We start from the raw sequence: 19,952 nt of genomic DNA on the forward strand, positions 1-19,952 counted from the left end.
TTTATGTAAAAACTGGCAAAATCTGAATTAGGTCTATTACCGCAGTCACATGAGCGTCCTAATGTAAACAATGCATGACTGTTAGGTAAGAGATGATCATCAGGGAGCCAGGGAAGGGCACACAGAAACAAGTTATAAGACAAGATTATTTCACTTTAGGTACTTGTGGAAAGGAGAAAGCCATTAACCCTGTATTTTTGTCTGCTTTTAGTGCTTGAGCTGTTTAGAACCTTTGTTTCATAGTGTTACATACATCATGGCTCTTGCAGGATTTTAAATGTCCGTGTTCCTTAGTTTTGAAAACTAACATGTGAGATTGGTTTAAAACCTTTGGATTGTGTTAGACTAGCAAAAGTTTTGACAGTTTGCCCATTATTTGTAAGTTTCTTTAGCGTATTTAGTAATACAGTAATAGAATGTAACACATTCCACTGGCATATCACATTTTAATATTTTTGTTTTACCATTGATTTTTCTTCTCTTTATAGCTTTACCTTTAGTCCAAGTGGATGAAAAGGGAGAGAAAGTAAGGCCAAATCAGAATCGCTGCATAGTAATATTGCGTGAAATACCTGAATCTACCCCTGTGGAAGTAAGTACTTTCTCCTCTGAAGGTTACTTGGACATTTTCCCAAAGGTCTTTGTTGGTTTTGATTTTTTTTTACTTTTGTGTGTTTTTTTGGGCTGTATGTTTTTTAGACTGAATACTTACATTAACACTGTTTTCCCAGGGTGTATACACACTGAGTTACAGAGTAGGAGGCAATGATTCCCAAACCTTTTGATCCCAGGACTCCTTATAATAAGATAGTGAAGGTTTATTCGTTTCTATATTTAGAAATTAGAAATAACACATTTAAATATTTATTTAAAAATAAGATTAGTAAACCCACAAATCAAGAAAAAAGCACTTTTGTGATAAATAACTCTTCAGAGAACCAGGAACCTGATGTCCGAGCCAGCACCATGCCTAACTCTCAGAGACACCAGAGAAGCCTGGTCCGAGCCAGCACAGCCACTCTCAGAGAGCCGGTAACCTGGTCCGAGCCAGCACAGCCACTCTCAGAGAGCCGGTAACCTGGTCCAAGCCAGCACAGCTACTCTCAGAGAACCAGGAACCTGGTCCGAGCCAGCACAGCCACTCTCAGAGAACCAGGTAACCTGGTCTGAGCCAGCACAGCCACTCTTAGAGAACTGGGAACTTGGGCAGGCCTTTTTTTTTTTTTTTTTGAGACGGAGTCTTACTGTGTTGCCCAGGCTAGAGTGCAGTGGCGTGATCTCGGCTCACTTCAAGCCCTGCCTCCCAGGCTCAAGCGATTCTCCTGTCTCAGCCTCCCAAGTAGCTGGGATTACAGGCGCCTGCCACTGTGCCTGGCTAATTTTTGTATTTTTTAGTAGAGACAGGGTTTCGCCCTCTTGGCCAGGCTGGTCTCGAACTCCTGACCTCATGATTCACCCGACTTGGGCAGTAATTTTAGGGAACCACAGTATCTGATAGCTTAAAAGTAATGAAAAGCTATCTACTGTTACATGTTGCTGTAAAATCTGCCGTTTATCCAGATGCCTAAACTGAGTTGCTCTGTGTAGTAAACACACTGATGGTTACACCTTGAAATCATGAAGCAAAGTCTTTGTATAAGGTGCTGCGAACTTAGTTTATCCTACCTCAGAAAATGGGCTCTGCCTGCTCTGGGGACTTGCAGGACACAGGAAGCCTGGGTTTGTCGTTGGTCTCATCTCTCATGTGATTTCCGCCTCGTCATTCATACTGCATCTTTCCACACACCTTCTCTGCCGAGGAAATGGACATCGCTGCTCAGGCTTCCAAATTTAGCTTTTCAGTCCGAGTGAGTTAGTGTGTGTGAGAGTTTCTTAAGGAAAACTAGCATGTGACAAAGGTTAGGATTCCAACAAAGTTCTCTGCCTGGCGTGAGAAATTCTGTTACTCTCATGTAAGTATGGTCCTACCCTAGCAAGTTTTACCTTCTGTTCAACTCAGCCTGTCTTTACTAGTTCTGTATTGTAGTATGTGGAGAAAAAGAATTTTGGATTATAATTTTTTCCTCCTATTTTTATTAAGGGTCTGAATATGAAGGACCAGCATATTTCTTGCTTTTTTTTTTTTTTTTTTTTTGGAGACAGAGTCTTGCTCTGTCATCCAGGCTGGCATGCAGTGGCGTGATCTTGGCTCACTGCAACCTCTGCCTCCCGGGTTCAAGCACTTCTCCTGCCTCAGCCTCCCGAGTAGCTGGGATTACGGCCTCCCAAAGTGCTGGGAGTACAGGTGTGAGCCACCGTGCCCAGCTGAGGACCAGCATATTTCTTATGACTAATTTGGACATCTGTATTAACTTAAAGTAATATTTAAAACATAGATCCTAATTTTTAAGACTTGAAATGTTTGTAAAACTTTAACCAAGGAGAATTTTCTGCATTTAGCAGTAGACATTGATTTTGGAATATTTATATTATTCAAAACTGCTGACCTTATATCTGTTGTAAAACTTGAGCAATGAAGGTCTTAAGAGAGAAGGTTTAAAGGAAACTTTGATAATTAAAAGTTGGGAAAAAAAGGAAGGAAAATAAGTAGCCTAAAACAATCCACGTAAGAAAAGAAGTTCCCAAGGACTCTGTATAATTTTTATAGAGCCCTTCTACTGGGTCTTAGAACTGTAGGCTAGGAGTTTCCAGAAAATTCTTCTTTAAATGTCACTAGGTGCTTGTCAGTGATGAATACATTTTAAATACTGATTCTGATTTTCTTAAAAATAGGATTTTCCCAGAGGCAGAGGAGTCAACCATTCTTGCCACTAGTAGACTGATGGTCTAGTAGCCTGAAAGTATTATTGTTTGAGTTTAAAAGTCATAATCCTAATTTACCATTAGTCAAGTGTGACTTTTGCGTTGATGTGTTTTGTCTTTTAACCAGTAAGCATTTACCAGTGATGGGACAACAGCATAGGGCATTAGAATCCCTGGAATCCTTTTTTGTAGTTCATTTGGTTGTCAAGTTCCTTTGTACTTTTTGAAGTGTACCTGGCTAGAAATTTTTTATGGAATGGCCCTGTTTTTCCTTGTTGCTGTTTTTCTTCTGGTATCTGGTATGGATATAGCCACTCTAGCATTCCTTGATTGACATTAGTATGGTAGGTCTTTTCTATCCTCTTTTAACTCGTTTGTGTTTTCGTATTTAAAGTGGATTTCTTGTGAGCAGTGTGTAATTGGGTCTTGCTTTTCTTATCCAATCTGAAAATTTCTGTCTTTTTTTTTTTTTTTTTTTGAGATGATGTCTCACTCTGTTGCCAGGCTGGAGTGCTGTGGCGTGATCTCAGCTCACTGCAACCTCTGCCTCCTGGGTTTAAGCGATTCTCCTGCCTCAGCCTCCCAAGTAGCTCCGACTACAGGCGTGCGCAACCATGCCAAGCTACTTTTGTACTTTTAGTAGAGACAGAGTTTCACAGTGTTGGCCAGGATGGTCTTGATTTTTGACCTTGTGATCTATCCGCCTTGGCCTCCCAAAGTGCTGGGATTACAGGCATGAACCTCCTCACCCGGCCCAGTTTCTGTCTTTTAATTCAGAGCGTAGCCCATCTACATTTAAGAGGTTAATGATGTAATGATATGATTAAATTTAAATTCTTCATCTTGCTGTTTGTTTTCTGTTTGTCTCTTCTGTTCTTTATTTTCTTTCCCTTTTCCTTCCTTTTGTTTGGGATTAAATGTGTATTTTTATCTCCTTTTTTTGACTTATTAGGTATAACTCTTTGTTTCTGTTTTTTAGTTGTGCCTTAGGGCATGCTTCTCCAGCCCGTGGGCCGCATGCCGCCCAGGACGGCTTTGAATGCAGCTCAACACAAATGCGCAAAGTTTCTTAAAACATTATGAGTTGTTTTTTTTTTAAAAAAAAAGCTCATCAGCTATCGTTGGTGTTAGTGTATTTTACGTGTGGCCTAAGACAGTTCTTCCACGTCCAGTGTGGCCCAGGGAAGCCAAAAGATTGGACCCCCTTTCTTTAGGCTTTCCAGCTGACCCTCTAACTGTAGTAGAGTCCGTGTAATTCACAGAGCAGCATACCTCTTGACCTTACAGCCATGCTCTCCCATTTACAGCCATGCCCTCCCATTTACAGCCATGCCCTCCCATTTACAGCCATGCTCTCCCATTTACAGCCATGCTCTCCCATTTACAGCCATGCCCTCCCATTTACAGCCATGCCGTCGCATTTACAGCCATGCCCTCCCATTTACAGCCATGCTCTCCCATTCTCCACTTCTGGCCTGTGCTGTTGTCATACATTTTAATTCTACACAGTCATAAGCCTCACAATACATTGTTGTTGTGTTTGCTTTAAACAAGTCATTTTTAAAAAGAGATTAAAAATAAGAAAAACGTGTTTTATGTTTATTCAGTATTTACCATTTACAGTGCTTCTTATTCCTTTATGTCAATCTGGACTTTCCTTCTGCTTGGATATTCCTTTAGCATGTCTTGTACAGGTCTGCCGATGATGAATTTTTTTCAGCTTTAGTATGTTTGGGAAAATCTTATTTCACCTTTATTTATGAAAGGTGTGTTTGCTGCATATAGATTTCTGGATTGATGGGGTTTTTGCCTTTCTGTGTTTTAAAGATATTCTCTCTTCTGGTATACGTTTTCTGTGGTTTTTATCATCATCCTTCTGTGTGTAATAAGTCTTTCTCTGGCTGCTGTGAAGATTTTACTATTGGTTTTAAGCAAGTTGATTGCAATATACTTTGGTGTAGATTTCAAACTTCTTGTACCTGAAATTTATCAAGCCATTTTGTTAAATGTTTTCTTCTCCCTTTCGCCCTTTTCTTCAGAAAGTGTCTAGCCAGCTATTTATTTTATTTAGTGTAGTTTTAATTTCAGACACTGTATTTTTCATCTCCAGTGAAGTTTGATTTGGATGTTTTTAAAAAATCTTCCATGTATGTTTAACATGCTCAGTCTTTACCTTTTATGGGATATGGAATATACATGCAGTAAACGTTTTATGTGTATTAAGTCTATCGTCTCTATCATTTCTAGGTCTAATCTTTTGCATTATAGGTCATATTTTTCTATTTCTTTGCATGCTTTGTGATTTTGGAGGAGATGCTTGGCGTTTTAAATTTTACTTTACTGAATATTTTTGTATTCTAATAAATATTCTTGAGCTTTGTTTTGAAATGCAGTTAAGTTACTTGGAGCCAACTTGTTAGGTGGAATCAGAGCAGCCTTTTCTCCAGGGCTCATTTTCCCCACGGCTGAAGCAGTGCCCTTCTGAGCACTGTCCCTGCTATCCTGTGGGTTTAGGAGAGTTTCCCACGGTGGCTAGTGGGAAAACAAACCATTCTGGTCTTGGTGAGCCTGCCCTGGGCTTGTTCCCTCTCCTCCTTCAGGCAGCTGTTTTCCAGGCTGGAGATGTGGGGAAGGCCGTCTCAGGCTTACCCTGCGGGCTCTGTGGCCCAGGCACTGAGGGCCACCAACCCCCCCGCACCCCGTTCATGTCCCTCTCAGGGATCACACTTGTGTACATGCTGGGGTTCAGGGCCTGAAACCGTTCTTTTTAAATTGAGTCATCTGGGAGAGTAGATCTAGTCCATCATGGCCAGAAACAGAAGTCCAAGCAATGTTTTTATTTTTATTTTTTAAAGTTGTGAAATTATCAGCCCAGAAAATGGCATGATAGTTTTCACATTAATTTAGCTTAATGGTATCTTGAGAGTAGGGGAAGCTGTAAGCTGTGTAACTGTTTTTCTCTATGGCATTGTGATTCTGATTCTGGAAGCCCTGCTGAACCCTCATCCTTTTTGGAAGAGAAATTTACTAGGCATCATGGTATGTTAGTTTGTTTAAGGATAGTTCCTTAAGATAATGCATTTGTTAAAAAATTTGTGGTGAGGACAAAAAGTGGCATTGTTGAGAATTAATTTCTAACATCTCTATTTCCTGTAGGAAGTAGAAGCACTATTTAAAGGAGATAATTTACCAAAATTTATAAACTGTGAATTTGCATATAATGATAATTGGTTTATTACATTTGAAACAGAAGCTGATGCACAACAGGTAAGTTCTTTCCACCATCACCCTATGAATTGCATAGTTTACCAGTTTTTAGTATTAGTGCATGTTGGGACTAAACTTGGGCATTGAGATTATTTGTGATAGTAAGTTCGAATATAATCTGCAGAGGAAATCAAGTTGTAGAAACTTAAATGAGTGTATTTGTATGGATAATTTTTTTTTTTTTTTTTTTTTTTTGAGACGGAGTCTGGCTCTGTCACCCGGGCTGGAGTGCAGTGGCCAGATCTCAGCTCACTGCAAGCTCCGCCTCCCGGGTTCCCGCCATTCTCCTGCCTCAGCCTCCCGAGTAGCTGGGACTACAGGCGCCCGCCGCCTCGCCCGGCTAGTTTTTTGTATTTTTTTAGTAGAGACGGGGTTTCACCGTGTTCGCCAGGATGGTCTCGATCTCCTGACCTCGTGATCCGCCCGTCTCGGCCTCCCAAAGTGCTGGGATTACAGGCTTGAGCCACCGCGCCCGGCCTGTATGGATAATTTTTATAGCAATATAAAAAGCATGTGATTTTACTTTCTAAGGACAGCAAGCTAAGCAACCTAGGAAAATCAGTTTTGTTCTTCTGTCTGGGCAGAGAAAAGTTTTACTATTTGCAAAGTGTTTGGGGGGAAATTTGAACCTAATTTTCATCTCCCAGGAGACTTCATTGTATGTTGGAAGATGCTTTTAATGGTATTGAGAAGTAAGCTCTGTAAGGAAGTATAAGGAGTTAGTAGTTTTCCTGCCCTTAAGGGAAGGAAACATCTTATTTGTGGGAAAACTAACACATGTATTATAAAGTGTTAAATGGTATAAACAATATCTGGGGTTCAGAAAAGAAAACACAGAAACCTGAAAGATGGGTTTGAATTGGATGGCGGGGAAAAGGGGGACGGAAGATAGAGTAACCATGTTTGTGGAGCTGAGCATGAGCTCTGCCAGCCTGCGTGGCGAAGGTGATTGGATGAGACTGTATCAGAGGTGCAGGGCCTTCACGGTTTTATAGGGGTTTAATGTAGAATTAGTGTGGAGAAGAACAAGGAGATATGTAAAGAATGTTATGATCCTAATCCTTTTCCTTCCTGTCTGGTATTTCCTGAACTGCATACTCCTAATCTGAAATTGGGATTAATACTAGGAACTCAGTATTCATCATTTTCCACCAGGTCAAGGTTCTTAGCCAGTGGTCTTTGGGAGACTTCTATGGCATCTATTAATACTTACAAAATTGTGTACAAATCTTGTTTGTGAGAATTTGGGGTACACGTTCCATAACTCTTATGAGGTTATTTTAAGGGATCTGTGACCCAGGGGGTGTCAAGAATCATTATTCTAAGTTCTGTTCACCATAATTTAAATATATATTTCCCTATTTGAGCTATTGAGTGAACTATTGGTGCCTCTTATTCATAAGGTTAATCGAATGGAATTTTGTACTTAATTTTGCCCTTAGGCTTACAAATACCTTCGAGAAGAAGTCAAAACTTTTCAAGGAAAACCAATTAAGGTAAGCAAGACCATTGGTTATTCTTTGTTTATTTGCAAATTGATGTTCCTAAGTATTCTAATAGAAACTTACGTATTTTCAAACAGGCGCGGATAAAAGCAAAGGCAATAGCTATAAACACATTTTTGCCAAAGAATGGATTTAGACCCCTGGACGTGAACCTGTATGCCCAGCAGCGTTACGCGACATCGTTCTACTTCCCTCCCATGTACAGCCCCCAGCAGCAGTTCCCCCTGTACAGCCTGATCACGCCCCAGACGTGGTCAGCAACGCACAGCTATCTTGACCCACCCCTGGTACGTCGTTTCTTTACTAGGAATTTATGTTGTAGACACTATGCTAGATAATTTGAAGGATTAAAATCCTCATCTAATAGGAAGCCAGATATGTGTGCAGTCTGACATAGTAAAATAGACCTTCAAGTTATGTGGGGGATTTTAAATTTAGTTGAGAACAGAGCTTATGCATAAAGAACTTTGGATTGCTGTGATCACAATCCTTGCTCAGCCCCTCTCCACTCTCCCCTCTCCTGAGCTCTTGTCATGCAGCTCTTAGCAAGATACAGAGGGCGGTAAGAGCTGTAGTGTACCTGGTGTCCCTACACAGAGGACAATGCAAGGGGGATTAACTGAGGAGGAAGAGGTGTTTAATAGACTTCTGACAGCAAGACCGAGGAGAAGGCCTGCTCTTTCACCAGCCTTATTTTACTCACTTCTCACCAGCCTTAGAGTTGGTTGACATGATTAGTTTTTATGGATTTTGGCCTTTGTTAAGGCTGTGGTTGGAATTCATAAGTCTGTACTGGATCTTTGTGTGCTGCTATAGATGCTTGAAAGATCAGGTGGGTCCTGGGTGGGAATTAGCATGAGTTTGGTGGCATTGGATGCACAAGAGTCAGCAATACATGGATGAGCATGTCCTTGAAGCTGAAGTCTAGTTGAGAAGTGAAGATGGGTTCATGGACTAGAGGTTTGCATGAGGTAGCAATGCAGGTTAGTTGGAATTGGAGAGATTGAAGGGTAGTATCCATAGAAGGTTATGGTCAGAAAGCAGAAATTGAGTTAGTAGCTTTGAAGAGTTCATGTCCAGGGTTTCGCTGTGGACTAAGGGAAGACTGGGTGGTCCTCGGGGTCGGATGGCTGGGAGCCAGGCACCCTGATGGGCAGGGATGTCACTGCTGACAGGCAGAAAAGGAGGGTAGGTTCAGAGCAGAGTGAACTCGAGAAAACAAATGCCTGTATACGGAAAGTGAAGATATGGGCCCATCAAACAACTCAGGCTGGAAAAGTCAAACATGCCAAGGAGACACGCGTACAGAATGTGTACAGAATGGCAGAACACAGACCAACAGGGCTTATCAGGGATTGTGTTGTTGTCTAGGTTGAGCTTTTCGGGTTAAGTACGAGTTTTTCAGAAGGAATCAAAGAGAAGGAAGTTTCATGAACAGAAGATGGTCGTGGATTCATGGGTGTTGGAGCTGAAGCGTAGACAGGTGGCAGGGAGTTGGGGAGCGAGCTGGAAGTTTCCAGGCCTAACTGCACAGGTGCTTAGCTGTCCTGAGGCTTGTGGGCTTTGGCCTAGTGCTTGTGGGAAGTTGTCTAAGGTTTAAGCAGAGAAATGAAACCATACTCCATTTATAAAATAGCTCCTAAGGCCGTGTGAATTGCAGGCGGGGACAGGGAGAGATTTTCAGAGGCCCCCAGTTCCCCTTGAGTCTGGAACCACTGCAGTAGAAGAACCTTTGGTAAAGTTACGTCTGTCTCTTTTGAGTAAGTCCTAATGGTAAGAAAGTTTCTGGTTTTTTGAAGTAGTACATCTGTAAAAGTGTACCCATAGCTGAATACTTCCTTTTCCCAAAAGCATATCATGAGAGAACCTCAGAGAGACTTTAGTGCATAGGCTCTGGGTGTTGAAGAATCATCGCTGCACGTGGCTTGCCGTGCTTGTCCTTTTAGTTCTTCCTGCAGCAGTTGCTTCTCCCATTTCTTTAATCATGGTTGACCCTCTTGGGGATCCTTGGGGTCCTGGGTCAGCTTATGGCCTTGACTCGTGTTGTATGTTCAGACTGCGGTGTGTGCCAGCCAGCTGGTCCTGCTCTGAGTCTTGGAACTGGGGCTCCATCGCAGCCTTTTACTTGCTCTAAAATATGTGTGTCCCTTGTTCTGCAACTGAAGAGGTCATGCCTGTTAATCCCCAACAAGTAATAATAGGAAGTTAATAGCATTAATAATCAACTTTATTTTTTATATATGACTAATTTTATTTTTTATCTTGAGCAAATTTACTGGACTATCAGGGCTCTGTCTGTAAAATGACTTGCTTGAAATGAATAGTCCTCATTGCTCTTCCCGTGATTTACAGCCTCAGATCTAGGTCTGCATCCACGGCTCCTCCTGTGTGGTGTATTTTTTTTTTTTTTTTTTTTTTTTTTTGAGACGGAGTCTCGCTCTGTCGCCCAGGCTGGAATGCAGTGGCCTGATCTCGGCTCACTGCAAGCTCTGCCTCCTGAGTTCATGCCATTCTCCTGCCTCGGCCTCCCGAGTAGCTGGGACTATAGGCGCCCGCCACTGCACCTGGCTAATTTTTTGTATTTTTAGTAGAGACGGGGTTTCACCGTGTTAGCCAGGATGGTCTCCATCTCCTGACCAAGTGATCCGCCCGCCTCGGCCTCCCAAAGTGCTGGGGTTATAGGCGTGAGCCACCGCGCCCAGCCATGTGTGATGTATTTTTAAAGAATCCGATTCTTACAGCGTATAGAGTCTCTCAAGTAGCAAATTGGAGATTCTAACTTGCCTTTTGTATGATTTTATTTTGGTCCCAAGCTATCTCTAATATTCTTTTTCTGTTATATCTTCCAGTTAGCTCTAATTAAGGAGAATTACTTGCTTTTTTCCTTTTCTTTCTCTTTTTCTCCAAACGAGGTGAGGGCTCTATGCCTATCTCTGTCACTTTAGTGACATTGAGGGTGTGGACTGTAAGGCCCTCAGGAACTAAGCGCCCTGCGTCAGGAGCATTAGGAGCAAAATGTTAGTGATTCAGAATGTATTGGAAACCATGGATCCAGAAGCCAGAGAATTAGAGTGATTGATCTTGGTTTTTTTTTGTTTGTTTGTTTTTTGTTTTTCTTTAAAGGAACTGTTTTAACACTAAGTTTTATCTTACTTTTGTATGTGTCTAGATTTTAAAAATAGTTGGCCGATACTTAAAATTCTATGCTCAATATTTTTAACTGCTTAAGATCTTTTAGGGATTCTGTGGCCCTTTCTAATTTTCGTCTGAATCTTATGTTAGTATATTTGCATGCCATGTTTACCTTGTGACTTGGGGAATAATGATGATATGAAAATACCCTGGTCTGCAGAGCAGGACTTGTGTCGAGGTAAAGTAAAGGCGCTGTCAGTCTGTGGTTGGATCAAGCCGAGTGAGCAGCAGTAGGGTTAGTGCAGGTGCAGGTGCTCCTGAGATTGAGAACGTTGATGAGTTGTATTAAAGCCATCAGGAATCAAGACCTGTTGACTTCCTGCCAGCGATGGAGGTAGTATCAGACTTACGTGCTAAAGGTTACAACACTTGTTGGAGCCCACGCACTCTTGACCACGTCTTTCCTCAGTGCCAGTTTCCACGTGTCAGTTCTCCTTGCTGGACTGTTGTAAGGATTGGCTGAAAGGATGCACAAAAGCTCCAGCCTACTTCTAAACAGCACCCATTGGCGATAAAATTGTAAAATACGTGTCTCAACATGAGTCACGACTCTGACAACATCAAGAAATGCCGTCCGTTTCCACAGATTTGTTGGTATTAATGAAATTGAAGTCTGTTTTATGGTTTCTTGTCTGTTTTCAAATGAATCTAGGTAACTCCATTTCCAAATACTGGATTTATAAATGGGTTTACGTCTCCAACGTTCAAGCCTGCGGCGTCTCCTCTGACTTCTCTCAGACAGTATCCTCCTCGAAGCAGGCAAGTTCCGGGGCGTTCCTAGTGCTTTTGGTCTTTACGCTACTGCCCTTCCGGAGCTGGGATGAGAGAGCTTTGATCACTAATCCTGCTCCTTGCAGACAGAGCCACTTGAAGCACACAGCTGCATTCTGTAAAGACTAAGCACTACCATCTGGCGTGGGTGCCTGCCTCAGATTCTCTGAGAGGAGGCTCTGGGGCAACTTGTACACATCAGGTGTGCCTGATTTTAATTTGGGCCTGGACGGAAAAACAGCAGAATCGTGGCACATTGTTAATAGATTTGTGTTATCCTATGTGGTAGGAGTTAACCATCCCAAATCCTGTTTTTATATTTTATTAAATAGAAAGCAGATTTCAGCTTAGCTATTCCCTATCAGTATGCATGTTATGTCATGCCTTGATCATTTTATAATTGAACACATAAAACCATTTTTATTTACAGGAATCCTAGTAAATCTCATCTGCGGCATGCAATTCCTAGTGCGGAGAGAGGACCTGGGTTATTAGAAAGTCCTTCAATATTTAACTTCACTGCAGATCGATTAATTAATGGTGTCCGGAGTCCACAAACAAGGCAAGCAGGTCAAACTAGAACACGGATACAAAACCCTTCAGCATATGCCAAGAGAGAGGCTGGGCCTGGGCGCGTGGAGCCAGGCAGTCTTGAATCCTCTCCTGGTTTAGGGAGGGGAAGGTGAGTTGTTGAGCAGCCACTGTGTACCATCGGAAACTACTAATATTTTAAAAATTCTTTAATTTAGGTCTGTTTTGTAATTGTCTTTAAGTATATCACAGAAAATCTAATTGAAGGCTATAAACATAAAGGGTTTTATATAATTGTTGAGACTTAAATGGCTTCATCTTTTTTGGAATATGAAATGGTTCAGTGAGAACTGTAGATGTTTTAGATCATTATCTGGTGAGAACTGTAGGTGTTTTAGATCATTATCTGGTGAGAACTGTAGATGTTTTAGATCATTGTCTGTAGAAACATTGGAGCTCAGCAGTCATAGACTTCATCCCATGTGCCTGCAGTCTCCTCTTGGCAGCATCGCCGGCTCACCAGGCCCCTCTGCGAGAGCAGTGTCCAGGCTCTGCCCCATGGCTGCTGGCCTGGTGCCCTCCAGCGGGGTGTGCACCAGGCACTGCAGGTGGAGCCTGGAGCGGGTAACCAGGCAGATCAGGATTGAGGTCTGATCTCACTGGAGGGTTGAGACTAGCCAGGATGGGTCGTGGTTGTGCTTCCTGCCCACTGTTTTTGGTTTTAATATTTTTTTGGCATCAATCCTGTAGTTGGTTTTTTGTTTGTTTTTAAGACTGGGTCTTGCTCTGTTGCCCAGGCTGGGGTACAGTGGCACGATCATGGCTCACTGCAGCCTTGAACTCCTGGGTTCAAGCAATCCTGTTGCCTCAGCCTGCTGAATAGCTAGGACTTCAGTGCACACCACCATGCCTGGCTAGTTTTTAAATTTTTTGTAGAGACAGGATCTCGCTGTGTTGCCCAGGCTGGTCTTGAACTCCTGGCCTACAGCCATCCTCCGGCCTCCGCCTTCCATAGTGCTGGGATTACAGGCGTGAGCCACCGCACCCGCCCATTGTTGATAAGGCCAGTCCTTGCCTTGATAAGGACTGTCAGGATTTCCCTTTCATAAGTGACAAACAAGTGACTTGAATTCCTGAACTTTTTCTGAGTTTTCTGTACACAAAATGTATAGCACTATGCCTCATGTGCAGACCCCTCTTCCTGCTGCCCCCATGCACATGCTCTGTGCAGTGAGAATTCAACATGAAGAGGCATCAGAAGCATCTCATTCCTGCCCATAATGATTAAATGAGCACATAGGAGTTGCTGCAGGGATTGTACAGTGGCATTGGAAGGCACCATGGTCTGGGAGAGCTGGCACTGGGCTGTCTCACAGGAAACATGGCGTCAGGCTGGCTTAACAGGCCTTGGAGATGCAGAGCCAAAAGGGGCCCACTGTGTCATGCAGAGTCACTGACTTCAGGGAGCAGTTGCTAGCCCTGGGTCTCAGTTTGGGGTTCTTAAGGCCCAGAAGCTTGGAGGGAGGAGGGCTGCAGAGCTGGGGCTCAGACTTGGGACAGAGCCCCACTCATCAAGGCCATGTGGCTCCCTCTGAGGGGCATCAATTGTGGGCATGGTGTGGAAGGAGGCAGACTAAATGGACAAGACCCCTGGCCTCAGCCTCCTGTGCCCTTCAGTGTGCCCTGTTCATATGAGCGTCACAAGAAGCTTCCTGGCAAGTGAAAGTGGGGCTTGTTGAATTCCAGCTCCCTCACACAGTGTATACAGGTGGCTTTGAAGCCGAGAGTCCAGCGCTTGCTAATGAGTGTGCTCCACCCAGGATACCCTTGAACAATACCTGAACTTGCAAATCCTGCAGTGGTAACAAGTCTATGCTTTTGCCTAACAGATGCAGATTTTGCACCAATGGAGACCCTCTGTCTCCCCACCAAGGGAGGACAACTGTCCTCCCACCTGAAACCTGAGCACTGCAGCAGGGAGTGGTTTAGGAAGCGTACACCGCTCAATGGGCGGGGAAAGTGCATGCAGCTCCTGCAGCCTGTTTCTGCAACGGGTCCTGAAGTCAGAGCTGATCTTCATAACGTCGTCCTTCCCTCTGTGTTGAGAAAGAGCTTGTTCTGTTTCGCAGGGAGTGCTCCAGGCCTTGCTTGCCCCGAGAACCTGATCCCCAGCAGCCTCCACCTCCCCTTTTTGGGAGGGTTTGTGTTGTTTCCATTAACTTTCTCTGTTGGGCCAAAGTGCTAAGATACCCTGGAGAACCCCTTACCGGAGTCCAGACACACGTCCCTACCCTTGCATGGTGGCCATGGCAGGGCACAGCCCAGCCGGGTTGAATGGCATGAGGTGCCCCAAGTGCCAAGTGGCTGCCTTGGTGGAGCTACTGTTAGGGTTATTTGGGGGAAGCACACCTCTTCAGAGTCTCTTCACACCACCGCATTCAGAGTCGCAGGTGTCACAGTGGTGTTTCTGTGGTGCTGGCACCACCCTGGGTCCCTTGCTACCTCTTCTGAGCTGGAACCCGCCATGGCCCTGTCGGTGAGCCTTGGCTTGGCCAACCTGCTCTCTGCATGGTGGGCACTGACGTGTTCTGCAGCTGCAGGTGGGCTTCTGGGTCTGACATGGGTTACGTGGAGCCCAGTGAGGGTGTGGGGAGTGTTGACTGGGCCCACTGATGGTGACTGGGATAGGACTCCATGGCAGGCAGGTCTGTGTCCTGGATACCACTGTGTTCCAAGGGATGGGTCTCAGCCGGTAGTGACGAGCAGGCTGCCTTTGGCGGAGGGATGCCCTTTGCCGAGCCCTGCGGGATGTCCTCTTCCCATGTAGCTGCTGTCCCTCACTCAGGACAGTGCCTCTGGGCAGGCAGGTGCTGGCACCATCCATCTCACACCCCTCCCAGGTCCTCAGGGCCAGTTGAGTCCTGTCCCACTCCGGACTCTCATCCGGTTGCGTTCCTAGCTCTGTTCATGAGCCATGGTAGCCCCACCTTTCCACCAGTTCTGAATCGTGGCACAGCGGAGTGGACGTTCAGCTCCCTGGGTTTCCGGAGCACCCCCTGTTAGGGAGTGGTGCTGAGCCAGGTGTGTGTTGGGATGGCTGTCCATAATGCAGGCCCAGGTCCCTTTCTCCCTGTGAGGCCGCAGGCAGGGATCCAGGACAAGGAGCACCAAGGCCCCTGTTCCTGCAGGAGGGTGGGTTGTCAGGACTCGTGCCCCACCTGTGGCTCAGTACTCACCCATGTCCCATAGTCTGGCTTGCAGTCTCCGCAAGGCCCCAGTAGAAAGCCAGGAGCTATTTCCAGGAAGTTTTCTGTAGGAGATAATAGGGATTTGCTCCAGAATCCTAAAGGTTTGTGCCATCCTTCCCCTAGAGGGGCTGGCCCATGGTTCCACGGAGTGTTCCAGTGTTAGGCCATCTTAGGCAAGACTACTTTTTGGTTTTCTGTAAATGAAGGGATTAGTCAAGACTATGTCTGAACTCCTTTCTAAGTTATGTAATGCAAGGCTCTTGGGGGAGTCTTTGCATGCCATTAAATTATAAATTGAGATTAATGTGTGTCATGTGACTTGTTAGTCCACATAACCCTGTCCAAGGAAATGGGAATGCCTTGGCCATCCTAGTGTCCCAGGTCTCTACGTGAAGTCACCACTTAATCAGTGTGTGTCTTGTGGTTATCAGCTGCGTGTGTGGCATGGCCTTGCTGCCTGCAGGGGGAGGTCCAGAACGTGGTTCCTGAGGCTGGCAGGCGAGGACAGGAAGTCTTTGGGGCACAGAGGTCCTTGTGTGGTTTTTGTGGGAAGAGGTCCGCCATGGAGGCAGTAGTGGAGGAAGCCGAGAGGGCGGAGGAAGGGATGGGACGGAGTGTTTGGGATCTTTTAAATCTGATGTAAAACAAATCTGCACCGGGAAAATTCTTACCACCATTTTAAACAACTCACTGATGGAGCTCCGTCTCAGATTTTATGTGTCTTGTCATTTCGACCCAGGGGATCTTCAGTACTCACGTCTCAACAGACCTCCCAGGGAGGCACCAGGGAGATGGTTTTAGTCAGTGTTTTCTTCCGTTCTCTGTCACTTGCCTGGACTTCCGCGTTAGTCCCTTGCTGTACACTTTGTGTTGCTCCGCTTATGCTTCTTAGAGTTGGGATTCTAGACTTGAAAGTCATCTTTGAAAGTTTTTAAAGTGATGAAGACTGAGTTGATGTGTACTTTGCTTATGTGAGTGCAAACGTGCTCAACAGTAAATTCTCCACGTGGGAAAAAAATAACAGTCTTTCACTTTCCACTCCTAGGAAGAATTCCTTTGGCTACCGGAAGAAAAGGGAGGAGAAGTTTACAGTGAGTACATAAAGCATATGCCTCTTGACAAGACATTTAAATCTAATTTATACCAAACCTGAGATTTAATTAAATGGATTAAGGTTAAGACACAAGAATGAGCGTTTCAAAAGACTTGTAACCTGAAATCTGCTAAATAATAACTGACACCCTGGCTGGCCTAGGAGGAAGCAGTTGTAGAGGTTTTGGAAATAGCGATGTGCTGCACGGGACTCCATCGTGCACAGGCGTGTGTGCTGTGGCATAGGCATGGCCAGGAGCTTGCTGTCGCACGCACTGCAGCCTACACACGGGTGTGCACGTGAGCTCTTCTGTGTGGCAGCTGTACCGAAGAGTCTCAAAAGACTGGAGCCATTCATTTCAACGAGCAGAGTAAGCGTCTTCCACGGAGCAATTTGTTTGTTGGTGTTTTTCCTTCAAAACTTTCGAATACTCTCCTGCTGTGTAGAAAGCATTATCTCCTTCTGCTGTAACTTACTGGCAGGACAGACCCAAACATAAGTGATAGGTTTTTGTGGCGGTAAGTACACGAGACGTGGGGATTTTGCTTGAGTTGATTAAACAGTTTCTCCTGTGGAAAATGTTTGTGCTGGTCTTTAGTGGAGGTTGGTATGGACTTCTCCACAGCCAGTGGTGGGACGGCATGGTGGCAGAGTTAGCAGTACCCACAAAGATAGGAAGGACGGCACAGTGGCAGTTAGCAGTACCCGTGAACCAGTGGTGGGACGGCACAGTGGCAGCAGTACCTGTGAACCAGTGGTGGGACGGCACAGTGGCACGTAGCAGTACCCACAAAGATGGGAGGGATGCCTTCACGGGCTTGCAGATGTGGAATTCCATACAAGGAATGCTGGAGAAGACCTGGACAAATCCTGGTCCAGCCCCTCAAGCTATCACACAGGTGTTTTCTCATCACAAAAGATACAATCTCTGTTTAGAACTCAGAAATTCTGCCTTTCATAAAGTCGGCTTAGTCTAGTTTTTGTTTAACTAGTTGGTAAGGCAGTTTTTATCGGTTGATTCCATTTGGATTTAGTGAATTCCTGTAACCATTTGGACTAACAAGGCAAGCATTTAAACGTGGGGAACTGTTGTGCCTGCTGTGATGTTTTCCCACCCCTGTTTCTGTTCCATTCCGTTTTGCCTTGCTTTCCTGGTGCGTGTGTTCATGACTGACCTGCTTAGAAGCTTCAGTGTGTGGCCCAGTGTTGTACTGATTACAGAGGGTACGCCCATCGTTTTACGTACTTGCTCTCAGGACCTCAGAAAGGTCCAGATTCTTTTTCTGTAAGAGTGTGTGAGCCTCGGGCCTAACCACGCCCATGGGACCTGAGCAGTACTCAGACCTCACCCAGGGGCGCTCAGATCCTAGAGAATTTTAACACTGCCTTCCAAGTCAAGTCCCATCTGTCGGCGATGTCATTTTGTAACTCCAACATCTGAGCATTTGTTGCCTGTCTCTTTTGCTTCTACGAGTTGAGATTTAAATACGTTTTTTGGGAAGGCTGTCTCTCTAATGATGCTTATCTTCTGAAAAGCTGTGTTCACTTCAGAAACGTGCAGATGTTTAAAACCGCTTTGCCATCACAATGGCCATGTGTAACTTAGAGCTTTGCAGGATTATTTCGAGCATCATGTTCACAATACTAGGTTATAGAGAGCGTACAACAGCCAGCTGCTTAGTAGGTAACAAGCTTACTGCCAAGGACACCTAACTGGGAAAAGCTAAGCTAAAATTAGGCACCTGTCCCATGGAGCAGAGAAGCAAGTAGAATGCCCAACACAGACTGTGCTGGGGTTTATGTCACAGACTGGGATTTGTGTCAGCCTGAGTTCATTTTCATCCTTTGACCTGCTTTCACTTCTGATGTATTTTCTCTGGAATCTACTGATGCAGGGATTCACCTTCCTGTATATAAATTTTGGAGAAACGTTGGCACTCTCAAGTTAGGTGGATCCCATGAGAGCTTTGCTTCCTGGTCAAAGTAGCTCATTGTTTCAACTAAAAATACTTGTATTCTTTAGTAAATATAAACTCATTTCTAAACTAAAATACACTCATTTCCCCATTCTGTGCCATGTGGCCTTCAGCCGAGGAACTGCGTACTCGCAAAATGACTGCCAGCTTGTTAAAGCGGGTTGATAGATCATTTTCCAATAAAAGGTTAAATTACCGCCTTTCTCCTGAGATTTGGGATTACAAAGTACACTCTCTTCTTTTGTACTGAGTTTGCTTTCTTGAAGTCAAAGAATCTGATTCAAATTTGTTATCAAATACTGTGTTTTTAATTATTAAAAAATATAACTTTCATTAAGTTTATTTTCAGAGAATTCAAGCCCCCTTTTATTAAACCACTTTTTTGATGCACGTGTATAAAATTTCTTACACAGGTTGTGGAGAGTGTCATGTATTGTTCACAGTTATCTTTGTGACTTGCATTAGAAACCATGCTGTAATAGCCCAACACTTGTCTGGAGGTGGGAAAGTTTAATGTCTAGACTCAGGCTGCCCTGCTTTCCATCACTCCAGAGCGCCTCCCTTGCCTTCAGCTGCCCCTGCTGTTTGTGAGTGCTGGCAGCCATGGCTGGACGGCTCTTTGGATAGCACCTTAGCCTCACTGTGTCCTTGGTGACACGTCTCTTGGGCAGCAGCATCTTGAGATTTCAGTTTTAAAGCTCTGCTCTAGATGGTTGAAGTTGCTTCAATTGGGTGAGGAAGCCCTTGTCTGGGTTGAATGATCTGCTTGTTTCTACAGATATTTTCCAGACGGGTGTGGAAATGAGAAGCTGCGTGGCCTTCTCTCTCCACACCGTGACCCTGGGATGTCATTCTGTTGCAGAGCAGCCAGACACAGTCTCCGACGCCACCAAAGCCTCCGTCGCCAAGCTTCGAGCTGGGGCTGTCCAACTTCCCTCCATTACCTGGAGCTGCGGGCAATTTGAAGACAGAGGACTTGTTTGAAAACAGGCTATCTAGCTTGATAATAGGACCATCCAAAGAAAGGGTAAGGGATACATTGCATGTCTAATAGTTGCCAACAGTGTTTAGGTACGGGTTCCGTGTCAGGCGCTTTGCTAAGCTCTTTATACATGTTTGTTTTTAATACTCAAGAGAGGCTTAGAGGCCATGTGATTGCAGAGGTCGCACAGATTTGGGGTAAGGCCAATCTTGATCCCAGGACTGGGCCTTCTCCTTAACCTTGCTGTCTGATGAAGTCAGAGGTAGAAACTTGTGCAATGATAGGCTATACACACCCTTTCTCTCACCCAGAAACTTAGATTGCATTGTCATTGTTGTTCAGACTTGCCTTTATTTTACAAAACAATAGAATGAAATAGAAGAACCTGAATAATATTGGAAATAAGTAAAATGTGTAGTAATCTACATGAGACAAGGAGCAAGAAGCCTGGGAGAACCCCACTGTAGTGTGGGTGGCTTCTGGTGAGGTCTGGGCTGCCCCACGAGGTGCCCCCTCGGCTGCAGTGAACATCATCCCAGGAGTCATCCAGAGCTGCAGTTGCCAGAGGACGCTCAGCCCAGCGCT

General features: G+C 44.6%; 2 protein-coding genes across 4 annotated transcripts in view; both read left to right on the plus strand.

Annotated features, from left to right (window-relative positions):
• ADARB2 (adenosine deaminase RNA specific B2 (inactive)) overlaps positions 1–19,952 on the plus strand; it is a 672,719-nt gene that overhangs the window by 492,809 nt on the left and 159,958 nt on the right. The gene's annotated exons all lie outside the window — the stretch shown is intronic.
• The window catches only part of LARP4B (La ribonucleoprotein 4B), a 64,153-nt gene that overhangs the window by 36,521 nt on the left and 7,680 nt on the right, over positions 1–19,952 (plus strand). For all 3 annotated transcript variants that reach the window (XM_009213869.4, XM_009213870.4, XM_031652559.1), the window contains exons 6-13: positions 489–592; positions 5,959–6,069; positions 7,512–7,565; positions 7,652–7,861; positions 11,419–11,525; positions 11,968–12,219; positions 16,362–16,407; positions 19,248–19,412. In XM_009213869.4, the coding sequence (XP_009212133.3) occupies positions 489–592; positions 5,959–6,069; positions 7,512–7,565; positions 7,652–7,861; positions 11,419–11,525; positions 11,968–12,219; positions 16,362–16,407; positions 19,248–19,412 (1,049 nt within the window). The remainder of the gene's footprint in view (positions 1–488; positions 593–5,958; positions 6,070–7,511; positions 7,566–7,651; positions 7,862–11,418; positions 11,526–11,967; positions 12,220–16,361; positions 16,408–19,247; positions 19,413–19,952) is intronic.

This window comes from Papio anubis, chromosome 11 (genome assembly GCF_008728515.1).
Source record: "Papio anubis isolate 15944 chromosome 11, Panubis1.0, whole genome shotgun sequence".
NCBI lineage: Eukaryota > Metazoa > Chordata > Mammalia > Primates > Cercopithecidae > Papio > Papio anubis.